At 46.8% G+C, this 15,795-nt stretch overlaps 2 protein-coding genes across 2 annotated transcripts in view; one reads left to right on the top strand and one right to left on the bottom strand.

Annotated features, from left to right (window-relative positions):
* SMN1 (survival of motor neuron 1, telomeric) overlaps positions 1-15,795 on the bottom strand; it is a 64,248-nt gene that overhangs the window by 3,256 nt on the left and 45,197 nt on the right. The window lies entirely within an intron of this gene.
* NAIP (NLR family apoptosis inhibitory protein) overlaps positions 4,310-15,795 on the top strand; it is a 20,351-nt gene continuing 8,865 nt past the window's right edge. The window contains 7 exon segments of the mRNA XM_017344647.4: positions 4,310-4,467; positions 5,742-7,006; positions 7,009-7,972; positions 10,240-10,295; positions 13,379-13,408; positions 13,411-13,545; positions 14,980-15,131. Of these exon segments, the coding sequence (XP_017200136.4) occupies positions 4,310-4,467; positions 5,742-7,006; positions 7,009-7,972; positions 10,240-10,295; positions 13,379-13,408; positions 13,411-13,545; positions 14,980-15,131 (2,760 nt within the window).

Below are 15,795 nucleotides of genomic sequence, written 5' to 3'. Positions count from 1 at the left end.
TAATGTGCCTGGGAAAGCAGCGGAAGATGGTCCAAGAGTTTGGGCCCCTGCTGCCCACATCGGGGATACCCATGGAGTTCCTCACTCCTGGCTCTAGCCTAGCCCAGCACCTGCCATTGTGGCCATCTGGGGAGTGAGCCAGCAGATGGAAGATCTCTCTCTCTCTGTCACTCTGCCTTACAAATAAAGTAAATATTAAAAAAAAATGATTTACCTCCTTTTTTTTTTTCTGTACTTCATGGCAAAATTAACTTTCTAAAGGATCTGGAGAGGTGTCTGTAGATCTTATAATATTTTTTAGGAATGAGTTGTTCCAAGGCTGGTGAATTGCAGTTTTTGCTGAATTTAAGGTGTTTGTGTGTATGTATAAACACATATACACACTTTAACACTCCTGAAATTGTGACGTAGCTTCTGATGGAAGGTGTGTTGTAGCTTTCTTTGGCAGTGTTGTATGTCAGGATGGAGTTGTACTGTTGAAAGCATCTTAGATGTGATGAAATGCAGTATGCAGAGGAGATGCGTGATGTTCTGGAGCGGTTGGGGATGATTTAATAGTGAAGTAAGTGATCCTGAGCTTTGGCATAAAACCCTGTCTGGGTTCAATCCCTGCTTTGCCACCAGCAGTGACTTCCTGTCTAAGCCATGGCCAGTGTCCCTACTATTGGGATGATGATACACTGAGCAGGGGATAGGGAACCAATGTGTAAAACTCATGACACACAGCCATTGGTCTGTAAATGCTATTTCTTATTTTAGACACTAAGGAAAATCTTACTCATTGAAGATACAGATTATTTCAGCTACTCAGTTCTTTATTTTGTGAGAGCAGCCATTTATTTAATATTTCTCATTTGTGAAAAGAGAGTTGGCTGATCTAAATCAAAGACAAGATAAGGGGAACTTTTGGATGTGAGTGGGCAGGTTTCATATCTGAAAGTGAATGTTGAGCGATGGCATGAATGATCTGTGCTGATCCCAGAACAGGATTGAACTCCTGTTATACTCCAGTGACCCAGACACCCAACTCTCCTAACGGAGATCTGAAAAGTAAATTGGTTACATCTTCTAACTTAGAAAATATGATCAATTTGACAATTTCCATTTAAGTAAGAACCATCTGGGTTCACATGCTCATTCAGCAAATGACGAACTGAATTTCCACGGTATAATTTTTGGTTCCAGGGCAAATAGATGTGCAACACTCTCCGCCTCACGAATGCTGTGTGTGAAGTTCTCTGAAAGCAAGGCAGTGCTGCTACACAGGCTGAGTGTGTGTTTGAGATGCGGGGCCGGGTGGTTGCGGGCATTGTCTGGCTTTGATCCATACCATCTGTCCCTGTCGCGGTAACCTTCGGTTTCCTCCTGCAGAGTGCATTCTCTTCCAGGGTGTGTAGCCGTGGTGGAAGGGGTGTTTTCGGTGTCTGCTTCTCACAACCTTCTCCTCTTCTGCTTGGGACACAAGGATAGGACCTAGTGGAGCTCATGGCTGTGCAGATGCGGGAGAGGCAGGGCTTTGTGGAACCTTGGAGATACTTGACAGTTTTCTGCAAGTACTTCTGGTGCATTTGTGGGGGCCTCAAGCCACCTCATGGTTGTGACTTGCCATTCTTGGAGTATCTCCTTTAGCTTTTCCTGAGTTAGCGGAGGCTTGGTATTGCAACGACAGAGTAAGATGGGCTGTTTCCTAGAAGTGTTGTGATTCATGAAGTCTACAAGATCTTAATCGCTTTTTAAATTTGTTTCCCATAGAATAAACGATGATGACTTTCCTTGTGGAAATGTGGCTTCTCTGGCTGACTGGTTTGACTTTTTATCAGTTACTGGGTTAAGGACATCAATCGCATTTGCTCACTCACAAGGCAGAGAATGAGAGCTACTTTGTGGGGTGCCAAAAATAGGATTCAGGGGCCTGCGTCGTGGCTCACTTGGTTAATCCTCCGCCTGTGGTGCCCCCATCCCATATGGGCACCAGGTTTAGTCCCAGTTGCTCCTCTTCCAGTCCAGCTCTCTGTGGTGGCAAAGGAGGGCAGTGGAGGATGGCCCAAGTGCTTGGGCCCCTGCACCCTCATGGGAGACCAGGAGGAAGCACCTGGCTCCTGGCTGTGCCAATCCGAAGCCAGGAGCCAGGGTTCTCTTCCAGGTCTCCCACGTGGGCGCAGGAGCCCAAGGACTTGGGCCATCTTCCACTGCTTTCCCAGGCCATAGCAGAGAGCTGGATTAAATGTGAAGTAGCAGGGACTCGAACCAGCACTACAGGGATGCCAATACTACAGGCGGCAGTTTTACCCGCTGCGCCACAGCGCCAACCCCGTAACCTAGCAGGTTTAAAACACACGGGACTTCTTATCCTCAGACAGTATAGGCCATATATATGTATATATATAAATAGAAAATATTTACTATTTAATGTAAATATTAAATATATAAAATAAATTATTCAATATATATTTAACTAGAAAAATGGATATTTATATAGATGTAGGGCTATTCGCATCTAAATATTACAGTAATGTTTCTGTGCTCAAATGTAAAACTCGAGTTATCTGGAAATCCTACTAGGCAGGCACCTTGTTCCCACAGACTGAGGTGTTCCTGTATCACGACACATTATGATTAGATTGTGATTGGCACACTGGTGACCCAGTGGACTGACACAAATTGAACACAAGCAAAGAGGTCATATAGCTTTTATAGGGGAGTTGAATTATGCCTTATTTTTCTAATTTAATATTATGATGTGAACATTATCCAGGAAGGATTGATAAAACAGTGGCTCGCTGATCGCCAGGTTTCATTCAGAGATGTAAAGGAGGAATCAAGGTAATTTTCCTCTCTGTCATATTGTTGGGTGAGAACTTGGGCAACAAAATTGTGATTTAATCCAGATACCAGATTGATTTCACAAAACCCATGGATATCCCCACTTGGCTACCTTCATCCTGGGATTTGCTGTAACTACAGGTTTGTGGGTGTGTTTTGTGTGCAACGTGGCAGTCAAAGGTGAGACAGCGTGGTGTACGTGTGAGACTGGGTTCTAGGATGCACAGCCGGCACTCAGCACAATCGTAAAGCTTTCTCCGGGCTGGGGCTCCTCCCTTCCCCCTGCGACTCATGCTGGGCACGTGCCCTTGTTCGTTCTGTCTCATGGCCTTTTCTTCACATGCCCCCTAATCTATGTCAGAATGTGTATTGAGACTTTCAGAGAGGTTTGTGTGTTGTTAAGGAACACTCTAATGTAAGTTTGACTTGATCAAGACTGAAAGAGGTGAATTTGTAGTGGAAAATCTCAAGTTTCTTTCTTCTACCCTTTCCCTTTCCTACCCAGCTGTCCTATCTGGGACAGCTCAGAGGCAAACCATGGTTGTCGTTAAGTTTCTCTCAACCTGAAAGTGTTAGTGAGTGGAAATTCCTAGTCCCAAAGCTGTAACAAGAAGGACAGTTCTCCTGTACTGACTGTGTGCCCCATGCTGAAGGTCTTCTGCAAACATTACTTCCAGTTCTCATGCTAACTCTGACGTGTGGATAATGTATTTCTCTGTTGGGTAAACTGAGGCACTTAGAATTCGCTTGCCTAGGCTCATGCATTGTTAGTAACTAGTGGTATCCGGACATGGCCTGCCTGACCCTGAAGCCTACATGTTCCATTCCACCACCTGGCAGGGAATGGAGCAGGCCTGTCTGCTTAGCTTGCTCAGGTATTAGCAACGTTTGAACCACTCGGAAGCCTGAGTTCCATGCCTCTCTGAATCATGATAATAAATCTTTTCCCATAGGCCCAGCATGGTCCTTGAGTTAGAAACTTAAGCTGAGAGAAGGGAAAAGCTCCAGTTATTTATTTAGAAAGTCAGTTACAGAGAGAAAGATGTTCCATTGGCTGGTCCACTCCTCAGATGGCTGCAACAGCCAGGGCTGGGCTAGGCCAGCTTCAGGAGCCGGGAGCCTTCATCCAGGTCTCCCACGTGGATGAAGCGGCCCAAGCACTTGGGCCACATTCTGCTGCTTTTCTCAGGCTGTTAGCAGGGAACTGGGTCAAAAGCAGAGCAGCTGGGACATGAACTGGTGCCCTTGGGGGATGCATGGCATCTCGGGTGGCAGCTTAACGTGCTATGCCGTAGCACTGGCCCAAAGCTGCAGATTTTTCCAGAACTCTCCCACATAGAAATGGGGAGATGTGGGAATGGGGAGATGAAGCAGCGTCTTCCAAGCAGAAGAAAATAACCGCCTGCCCTGTAGGCCGCTTTCATGGTAGGTGGGTCAGTGCCCACGTGCCACCTGTGGCACAGGTAGGTGGCTGTTGGAAGTACACATGTCTGTCTGTGTGCCTGGGCTGTCCAACAAGATGCTACAGACTGGCGGCCTGAACGGCAGAAATCCATCTCAGAGCTCCAGAGGCTGCAAGTCCCACACCAGGGTGTCTGCGGGGTCGCCCTACCATCCTGCCTGTTTTCAGCTGTACATGATCATGTATGTGACTGAAAGCTCTTCTGAACAGGGATAACTCATCATAGATAATAAATAAATTCTACAAATATCTCCTGAGTAACTATCACACATCCGGTATGGTCGGGAGTAACAGGGTGAGCCAGTGACCCGAGGCCCGGCTTCAGGAAACGTGTGGTCCATCCCTCCTACTGCAGAGTTGGGTCTGTCACACTCAGGGTTGAGATGCATGCAGCCTGCTGGGTCCCACATGGGATCTCCCACTTGGAAGGCAGTGAAGCCCGACCTTCCACTTGGCTTTGTTCAGGGCTGGGAAGGTATGTTTCTTTAACCAAAGCAGAAACCTAGATAACAGGTTGACCTATCTATACTGTTCTCTAGGCTACAGGTCACTGTCCCCTTACTACACACACACACATCCCCACCATCTGATTTTGGAGCTGTGTGTTAGGTATGTAACGTTCATGCCACAGAAAGAAAAAGCAGACTGCTAGGTACTCGATCCACCTTTCATATTTGTGAATCGGAAAGTGACATGGGAGGAGGAAAGTTTATGTAATATTAAAAATGTAGGGAATAACTCAGGACAGAGGCTGCACTTTAGAGTTTTTGACGGGTTCTTCTTGCTGTAGACTCCATGAGTCTGATGACCAAGGACAGGAGTCACCCATGGGGCATAGCATATGTGTACCATCTGGGAACTCCCCCTCTCGCAGATGTGTGCAGATTATTGTTTCATATCTGGGGCACACCCCCTTCAATCACCATGCATACACGAGGATGGGCTGGGTGTAGAAGATGTTTAGTCCCCATTTATAACACGATGTCCCACGCTCTGATGCAAATTTTGATTCAATAAGGGCTTTTATTTTTCAAAGGAACCCACCAAGGGAAGCAGTCCCAAGGAATCAGTAGAAGTTAGTTCTACAGGGCCAAGTAAGATCCTTGAAGTAGCACAATGGGATTATATGTAAGTGTAAATCTAGTTGTATAGGGGCGGGGATTTGACAAGAGTGATGAGTTGTAATTGTCCAGAGAGCTCCTAGAGAGGAGCAGCATTGGGATGGAACGCATTCTATGCGAGGGCAGTCGAGATTCTTGTAACATCTCCAGAGTGGACGCAGGATCAAACTGATAGCAGTCAGTGAGTCTCAGATGCAAACAAATCAGTGTTTAAAGCAACAGTCATGGGAGATTATAGAATTCCATGGTGTTCCTACTAGGTGCGCCTGATGTCTAGGTCCCTGTGTCAAGTGGGGTACCTTTGGCATAGGCCCCCCCCCATTCTGATTTTGTAGGAAGCACTGTGAAAGGATTGCAATCTGGGAATCAAAGGCCACGGCAGGTCCCAATCCACCCATAGCGGATGGGCAGAATGGTATTAGGATTGAGAGATGTGCATGTGGTGCTCAGCCGTGCCCCTGTCTTCCTGCCACAGAGAGGACACAGGGTGAAGCCCAGTGGCTTTGGGAGGCAAAGAGTCTGAGTGAGCAGTTGACAGCGGCCTACACTGATGCCACTTTCCGCCGCATGACTCTGCTCAAGGTCTCCTCCAGTCTAGCCACGGACCCCTTGCTGGGCTGTGACCTGTCCATTGTCACAAAGCATGTCAGCAGCCCCACGCAAGAGCCTGTGGCGTTGCATGAAGCCTTGGCCACCTTGAACTCTGTCATGTGCGTGGAGGGCGAAGCTGGCAGTGGGAAGACGGTGCTGCTAAAGAAGATAGCTTTTCTATGGGCATCAGGATGCTGTCCCTTGTTAAACCGCTTCCAGCTGGTCTTCTACCTGTCCCTTGGTTCGACCAGACCAGACCAGGGACTTGCCAGCATCATTTGCGGCCAACTCCTAGGGACAGAGGGATCTGTTACCAAAATGTGCCTGCGAACCATCATCCAGCAGTTGAAGAATCAAGTCTTATTCCTTTTGGATGATTACAAGGAGATGTGTTTGCTCCCCCAAGTCATAGAGAAACTGATTCAAAAGAACCACTTGTCACAGACTGGCTTACTGATCGCCGTCTGCACAAACAGGGCCAGGGCCCTTCGCCACTACCTGGACAGGACTCTGGAGATCACGGTGTTCCCTTCCTACAACACCATCTACGTACTACGGACGTTCTTTTTGCATAACAGAAGCCATCTGCAGAGGTTTATGGTTCACTTCAGAATGAATGAGGATTTGCAGAGAATTCAGAAAACTCCCCTCTTTGTGGCTGCGGTCTGTGCCGACTGGTTTCGGCGTCCGTTCCACCAGTCCTTTGACGATGATGCGGTGTTCAAGTGCTACAAGGAATGCCTTGCTTTGAAGCACAGCGCCTCCGCTGAACTTCTGAAAGCCACTGTGTCCTCCTGCGGCGAGCTGGCTTTGAAAGGGTTTTTCGCATCTTGCTATGAGTTTGATGGCACTGAGCTCACAGAAGCAGGGGTTGATGAAGATGACGACCTGACCATGAGTCTGATGAGCAGATTCTCAGCCCAGAGACTGAGACCAGTCTACCGGTTTTTAAATCCTGCATTTCAGGAATTTCTTGCTGGGACGAGGTTGATTGAACTCCTGGATTTGGACAGCAGGAGGACCAAGATTTGGGACTTTTTTATTTGAGACACATTGACTCATCCATCATGGCTGTAAGTCCCTATGGCAATTTCTTAAACTACATCTCTAATCGCACTTCAACAAAGGTGGGACCGAAAATTCTATCTCACTTGCTCCAGTTGATGAGTAATGAAGCATCATTGGAGATTATATCTGAAAATAATGACTATGCGAAGCAGCATCCGAGGATGTCAGAGAAGATGCAAATATTTAGGAGCCTGAGGCAAGTATCTCCGCAAGCTTACTTTTCACTGGTTTCGGAACACTTCCTGACTCTCGCCTTAAAAATCACTTATCAAAGCGACACTGTGGTCGCGTGTTCTCCATTCATTCTGAAATTCCTTCAAGGGAGGACCCTGACCTGGAAGGTACCGCAGTTACAGTACTTTTTCGACCACCCAGAAAGCCTGTTGCTATTGAGGAGTATCTAGGTCTTGATACAAGGAGTGAAAGGGGAGCCTAGGCCAGATTTTTCAGTCATGGCAGCATGCTTGGACAAATCGCAGGCACCGACCATAGATCAGGACTACACCTCGGTCTTTGAACCCATGAAGGAATGGGAGCAGGAGCTGGCTGAAAAAGAGGAGAGCTTGAAGAACTTCCTGAAGTCCAGCGCCAGGCACCACCGGACGTCGGAGCCGGCTACTGGAAACTCTCCAAAGCAGCCCAAGATTCCTCTCCTGCAAGTCCACGTGACCAGGGCCAATGCCGTGGACCAGGACACGCTCAGGGCTCTAACGGCAGCTTTGTCAGCTTCGCAGCACATCAAACTCCATTTAAGCCACAGCAGGGGCTTTATTGAAAGCATCCATCCAGCTCTGGAGCCGTGTAAGGCCTCCGTCACCAAGTGCTCCATAGGCAATGCTGAGCTCCGCACAGCGGAGCAGGAACTGCTTCTCACCCTGCCTTCCCTGGCATCGCTTCACGTTACAAGGTAACTACGTTTTGCGGGACCATTCTCATGTGTGATTCTGTTTCCCCACTGTTAGTTTTAGGTGGATGAAAACGTCTGTAGGCACAAGAACATAGATGCTCCTTTAAAATAAAAAGATTTATGTATTTGAAAGGTAGAGTTAGAGAGAGAAGGAGAGACAGAGCGAGAGAGAGAATCTTCCATCTGCTGATTCACTCCCCAAATGGCTGCAATGACCAGGGCTGTGTTAGGCTGAAGCCAGGAGCCAGGACCTTTTTTTTGGGTCCCACGTGTACACAAGGGCCCAAGTACTTGGGCCATCTTCCACTGCTCTCCCAGGCACATTAGCTCAGAAGTGGAGCAGCTGAGACTCCAACTGGAGCTACAGGCTTCATCCGCTGAACCACAGTGCCGGCCCCATAAATGCTCCTTGATAGACTAGATATAAGGGGCCAGCACTGTGGCGTAGTGAGTAAAGCTGCTCCTGTGGTGCCGGCATCCCATATGGGCGCCGGCTCAAGTCTTGGTTGCTCTACTTCCAATCCAGTTCCCTGCTAATGCACCTGGGAAAGCGACGGAAGATGGAGTGAACCAGCAGATAGAAGACTTCTCTCTCTGCCTCTTCCTCTCTCTGTAACTATGCCTCAAAACTAAATAATCTTTTTTTAAAAAAAGACAAGATACAAAACAAACATTCACTAATTTTTTTGTCAGTAGTATGAATTAGTGAATAACAGAATGGTTTTCAAGTAATTCAGATAAAGTATTAATATTTAATTTTATGTTCTCAGTAATCAGACATGAATTACTTGTTATTTGTGAATGGATGATCCCTAAGCGTAAGATGCTGCTTGGGTGCCAGTGTTGTGGTGCAGCAGGTTAAGCCGATGCATATGACGCTGCCACCCCATATCAGAGTGCTAGCTGGAGTCCTGGCTGCTCTGCTTCCAATCCAGCTTCCTGCTGATACACCTGGGAGAACAATGGATGATGGCTCAAGACTTGGGTCCCTGCCACCCGTATGGGAAACCCAGAAGGAGTTCTGGGTTCTTGGCTTCAGCCTGGTCCAGACCTGGTTGTTGTAGCCATTTGGAGAGTAAACCAGCAGATGGAAGATCTCTCCATCTCTCTCTCTCCCTCTCTCCCTCTGTCTGTCTATCTCTCTCTCCTCCGCCTCTCTCTGTCACTCTGCCTTTCAAATATGATACAAGGGGCTGGCGCTATGGCGTAGCAGGTAAAGCTGCTGCCTGCAGTGCCAGCATCCCATATGAGTGCCAGTTCGAGTCCTGACTGCTCCACTTTCGATCCAGCTCTCTGCTATGGCCTGGGAAAGCAGTAACTCTGTAACTATGTCTTTCCAATAAATAATCTTTTTTTAAGATTTTATTATTTATTTATTTTAGAGGTAGAGTTATAGACAGTGAGAGAGAAAGACCGAGAGAGAAAAGTCTTCCGTTGGTTCACTCCCCATATGGCCACAATGGCTGGAGCTGTGCCAATCCAAAGCCAGGAGCCATGTGGGTGCAGGGGCCCAAGCACCTGGACCATCCTCCACTGCCTTCCCAGCCACAGCTGAGAGCTGGATCGGAAGAGGAGCAACTGGGACTAGAACTGGTGCCCATATGGGATGCCGGGGCCGCAGGCAGAGGATTAACCTACTGCGCCACAGCGCCGGCCCCCAAGTAAATAATCTTTAAAAAAAAAAAAAATACAGTACATAAATCCTATCTATCTAACTATCTATCAAAAGCTGAGGCTTGAAAATTACCCTCACCCTAACTACCTGTTGGGACAAAGGACTTGGCCTCTCTAGGAAATAGATAAAGAGCAAATAGTATATCATATTTATTTGTCTTTTCTTTAGCCTATATAAACAATATTTGATAGTTTTCAATGAGGACTTTACAGTCCTCCATTAAATTTATTCCTAGGTAGGTAACATTTTTTGAATAGCAGTATGAATGACAAAAGCCAGTTTTTATATTCTGTGTGTTGTTCGCATAGCTTTGGCTTTCCTCAGTTTCCCTGTAACATGCCAAGTTGTATCTCGTTTGTACATGAACCTTTTGGATCTGTGGGTTGATATTTATCATCAAATTTTGAAAAATTGCTATCTTTTTCTTAATAAAATTTGCTAAATAAAATTTACTTTTTAATTATGGTAATATGTATGCAACACACCCCCTTTTTAACCAGCTTAAAGTCTACGGTTCAGAGCACTAAGTGTGTTCACATTGTTGTACTGCCATCACCGCCATCCAGCCACAGAGTTTTTTTTCATCTTGCAGCATTGAACTACTTTACCCATTAGGCAGTGACTCCTCCCTCCCACCAGCCCAGTCTGGTAACATCAATTCCACTTTTCGTCTCTTTGAATGTGCCCTTTTTTTTTTTTTTTTTAAAGATTTATTTATTTATTTGGAAGGCAGAGTTACTGAGAAAAAGAGAGAATCTTCCATCTAATGGCTCACTCCTCACATGGCCACAAAGGCTGGAGCTGGACCAATCTGAAGCCAGGAATTAGGAGTATCTTCCGGGTCTCCCAAGCGAGTACAGGGGCACAGGTACTGGGGCCGTATTCTGCTGCTTTCCCAAGTGCATTAATAGCTGGATCAGAATAAAAAAGTGGAACAGCTGGGACTCGAACTGGCATTCATATGGGATGCTGGCACTGCAAGTGGAGGCTCACCCTACTATGCCACAGCGCCAGCCCCAAGATATTTTATATACATAGAGTCGTGGAATATTTGTTCTTTTGTGTCTAGCATATGTCACTTAGTATAGAATTTTCAAGATACACTATCTTTGTAGGATGTACCAGAACTTCATTCCTTTTTACAGATGAATAAGAAGGCATTGTATAGATCCATCACTTTTTGTTTGTTTTATTCTTTTGTTGATGGACAGATTATTTTCATCTTCTGGCTACTGTGAATAATGCTGCAATGAACATTGAGATTACAACATCTGAGTCCCAGTTTACAATTATTTTTGAGTCTACACCTAGTAGAGGAATTTCTGGTTCATATGGTGATTCTATGTTTAACTTAAAAGTGTTTTAGAAGTTTATTTGAGGGCCGGCGCTGAAGCTCAATAGGGTAATCCTCCACCTGTGGCACCAGCACACTGGGTTCTAGTCCTGGTTGGGGTGCTGGATTCTGTCCCGGTTGCTTCTCTTCCAGTCCAGCTCTCTGCGGTGGCCCGGGAAGGCTGTGGAGGATGGCCCAGGTCCTTGGGCCCTGAACCTGCATGGGAGACCATGAGGAAGCACCTGGCTCCCTGCTTTGGATCGGTGCAGCGCACCGGTTGTAGTGGCCATTTGGGGGGTGAACCAACGGAAAAGGAAGACCTTTCTCTCTGTCTCTCTCTCTCACTGTCCACTCTGCCTGTCCAAAAAAAAAAAAAAAAAAAAAAGAAGAAGAAGAAGAAGAAAGAAGAAGAAAGAAGAAGAAGAAGAAGAAGTTTATTTGAGAAGTAGAGAGAGAGACAGACACAGAAAGCGCCCATATGCTGGTTCACTCCCCAGATGCCTGCTATGGCTGGAGGCCTGAAGCCAAGAGCTGGAAACTCAATCCAGGTTTTCATGTGAGTGGCAGAGACTCAGCGACTCAAGCTGTCACTTCTGCCTCCTAGAGTCTGCATTAGCAGGAAGCGGAATCAGGAGCCGGAGCCAGGATTGAACCCAGACACTGGGCTACGGCGTGGAGCTGTTCTAACTGGCGTCTTGCCTTTTCTGCTGGGCCAATCAGCTGCCTCTGTGTTTAACCGTACTGATTAAACTCATGGTGCCATTTTACATTCCCACAGCATTCTACGAGAGCCCCAGTCTCTCCACGTTCTTCTCAACACATGCTGTTTTTTATTTAGATTATCATAAAGACATTTTATGAGGGGGCACGAAGTGGTTGCTCCTTCTGGTTTTGATTCATGTTTCTCTGGTTGCTAATGGCATCGAGCATCTGCCCTTTGCTGTGCTCATAGTGGATATTGACTGAACTTTTTTTGGAGGAATGGTGATTCAAGTCCTCTGTCCATTTTTAAGTTGTGTTTTTGTTGTCACTAAGTCGTAGGAGTTCTTTGTGTAGTCTGCATACTAAGCTCTTTTCAGATAACACAGTTTGAAAATATCTCTCACTCTGTAGATTGTCATTCCACCTTATTTATTTATTTATTTTTTGACAGGCAGAGTGGACAGTGAGAGAGAGAGACAGAGAGAAAGGTCTTCCTTTTCCATTGGTTCACCCTCCAATGGCCACTGTGGCCAGTGTGCTGCGGCCGGCACACAGCGCTGATCTGAAGCCAGGAGCCAGGTGCTTCCTCCTGGTCTCCCATGGGGTGCAGGGCCCAAGCACTTGGGCCATCCTCCAGTGCACTCCCGGGCCACAGCAGAGAGCTGGCCTGGAAGAGGAGCAACCGGGACAGAATCCGGTGCCCCGACCAACCGGGACTAGAACCCGGGGTGCCAGCGCCGTAGGCAGAGGATTAGCCGCGGCACTGCAGGTGGAGGATTGAGCCACGGCACCGGCCTCCACCTTATTTTTTAATGTCCTTCCATGCACAAACATTTTGAAACTTTGGTGAAGTCCAGTGTCTCTATTTTCATTTTGTTGTCAGTGCTTATGGTGTCATAGTTAGGAATCTACCACCCAATCCAAGGTCGTGATATTTTCTTCTAGAGTTGTATGGTTCTAGCGCTTGTATTTAGGTTGTCGAGCTCTTTTGAGTTAAGCTTTTCTGTGTGGTGGGAGGCAGAAGTCGAATTTCATTCTCTTGCCTGTATTCCCATGCCACTTGCTGAAGACATGTGGGAACCAAACAGCACCAGAGTCCAGAGAGTAGGCCAGGGCCACTCATCCAGGACTCACTCAGCATCCTGTCAGTAAGTGCTGCAAAAAGCAGTATCATCAACGTGGTTTTTTTTTTTTTTTTTTTTTTTTTTTTTTTTTTTTTTTTTGACAGGCAGAGTTAGACAGTGAGTGAGAGAGAGAGAGAGAAAGGTCTTCCTTCCGTTGGTTCACCCCCCAAATGACTGCTATGGCCGGCACTGTGCCGATCCGGAAGCCAGGAGCCAGGTGCTTCCTCCTGGTCTCCCATGTGGGTACAGGGCCCAAGGACTTGGACCATCCTCCACTGCCCTCCCAGGCCACAGCAGAGAGCTGGACTGGAAGAGGGGCAACCAGGACAGAATCCGGCGCCCCGACCGGGACTAGAACCCGGTGTGCCGGCGCCGCAAGGTGGAGGATTAGCCTAGTGAGCTGCAGTGCTGGCCCTTCAACATTCTTACCATCAGTCCTTTCAAAAGCAGAATGCCATATAGTATGTAAAGGGTTTTCACTTGAAAAAGCAAAAATAATGAAAATGACAGTTCCACAACTTCCTCCTGCAACTGTTTAGATTAATCATGGGAAACTGTGTGCTGCTTTCCAGACCAAGTCTTTCCTAATTTGGACAAATTTCTGCCCTGAAAGAACTATCTGTGAATCTACAGGGCAACCTAAATGTTTTCTCAGTCCTCCCTGAAGACTCTGCAAGCTTCCACCAGATGGAGAAATCACTGGTCCGCGTGTCGGCTGAGTGTGATCCTTCCAAACTAGGTGAGGGCGGCACTTGGATGCACTTCTTTTCGCATCAGTTGAAAAAGCTACTTGGCCAGTAACTTCCCAGTGAAAGCTTCTGGGCACTAAGAGAGGGTGGGGCCTGTGTATCCATGGTAACTTGTGGGCACAGCACTTTCTTACAAAGAGGGCGGAGAGTTCTTCCCGATTGTGGAACCTCTGTTCGATGTTACTTGTTTTAAGCACCTCCCAACAATCAACTTATTTAGTCTTAATATCCACTCTGTCAGGTAAAGGTGCTATTAGACTGCCATTTTACAGCTGGGGAAATTGGAGCAAAGAGAGACGGAGTATTGTGCTCAAGAAATGTAGATTGAGGGGCTGGCGCTGTGGCTCAGTGGGTTAACGCCCTAGCCTGAAGCACCGGCATCCTATATGGGCGCCGGTTTGAGTCCCGGCTGCTCCACTTCCTATCCAGCTCTCTGCCATGGCCTGGGAAAGCAGTAGAAGATGGCCCAAGTGCTTGGGCCCCTGCACCGCGTGGGAGACCCAGAAGAAGCTCCTGGCTCCTGATTTTGGATTGGTGCAGCTCTGGCTGTTGCGGCCAATTGGGGAGTGAACAATCTGATGGAAGACCCCCCCACTCCCGTGTAACTTTGACTTTCAAATAAATAAAAATAAATCTTAAAAAAAAAAAAAAGAAATGTAGATTGAAATACTGGAATTTTGACTCCAAAGTCTGAACACTTAACTGCCTGTCCAAAATAGCTTCTAGAGTTCTTTCTTTTTGTATCAGTTACTCAGGGGGAAGGAAACAGGCTGGGTGGGAGGATGAGAAGCATTCCCCTGATTCTTACCAACCCGCCCTCCTGGTCCATAGACAACCTGTGAATTGTTCTGAAATTCATCATCTAGCACGATGACTTCGGTGCTGTCAACTCCTTAATTTAGTCACAGTGAACACTGAAAGCTGAAGAAATGTAGAGCTCTATGGAAGGGACGTGCACAGTTGCATGCAACATTTTCGCTGGTGCTGAAGCTGGAAGTGGTACTTTTCTTACACACGGCAGAAATTTTTGCAGCACATTTAGGCTGCGTTTCAAAGCTGTCATTCCTTGGGTGGTGCTCTGTGCAGTACGCACACTGTGTAACGGCAGTGCACAGCCTAAGAGGCGTTGGGATGTTAAAGCTAAAGGTGATCTTCCTAAGTCAGAGCCCTTATTTTATTGAAAAGAAAACTGGTCCCCAGGGAGGGTCAGTGACTTGACCAAGTTCACACTTGAGAGTTGCAGAACCTACAGTGAAGGCCAAAGCGGCCCGATTTTTAAATTATTACATCGTGGTGCCTTGTTTTAATTAAGTAATGTTGCAAGAAAACAATAAATTATAAACAAACAAATTCTGAGGGCATTTGTCATCTCTAATTTCTTGAATTGAAAATATGATAATGTAAAATATCTTGATATTTTATAGTCAAAATGATTCAGAATTCTCCAAACCTTCATGTTTTCCACCTGAAATGTGACTTCTTTTCAGATTTTGAGTCTCTTAAGACTGCACTTGCTTCCTGCAAGAAACTGAAAGAAATTGTGTTTTCTGGACCATTTTTTGAAGCCATCCCCTTTGATAAGTATTATCATCTTAAAATTTTGGTTTAAGGTGTTTTTGTGGACAAAGGCATATCAATACTCTCTTAAATATAAGGCAATTTTTAAAATATTTATTTATTTGAAAGGCAGAGTTACAGAGAGAGAGAGATCTTTCACTCACTGGTTCACTCTCCAAATGGCCACAAAAGCTGGACCAGGCAGAAGCCAGGAGCCAGGAGCTTGGAGCCTCCTCTGGGTCTCCTATGTGGGTGGCAGGGGCCCAAGCACTTGGACCATCTTCTGCTTTCTCAGGAGCATTAGCAGAGAGCTGGATCACTAGTGGAGCAGCCAGGACTTGAACCAGTGCCCAAATGGGATGCTGGCACTGCAATCAGCGCCTTTACCCACGGTGCTACCGCGCCAGCCCCATCAGGCAAATTTTTAAAAAATATATTGATGTGAGGGACTGGCACTGTGGCATAGTGGGTAAAGCCACCACCTGCGGTGCCGGCATCCCATATAGGGGCCAGTTGGAGACCCGGCTGCTATGGCCTGGAAAAGCTGTAGAAGATGGCCCAAGTGCTTGGGCCCCTGAACCCACGTTGGAGACCTGGAAGAAGCTCCCAGCTCCTGGCTTCAGATTGACACAGCTTTGGCCATTGTGGCCATTTGGAGAGTGAACCAGCAGATGGAAGACGCC

The sequence above is a fragment of the Oryctolagus cuniculus genome, chromosome 14 (assembly GCF_051225735.1).
Source record: "Oryctolagus cuniculus isolate XC-2025 breed Fujian yellow rabbit chromosome 14, ASM5122573v1, whole genome shotgun sequence".
NCBI classification, from domain to species: Eukaryota; Metazoa; Chordata; class Mammalia; order Lagomorpha; family Leporidae; genus Oryctolagus; species Oryctolagus cuniculus.
This window is presented reverse-complemented; position numbering and strand designations above follow the sequence as displayed.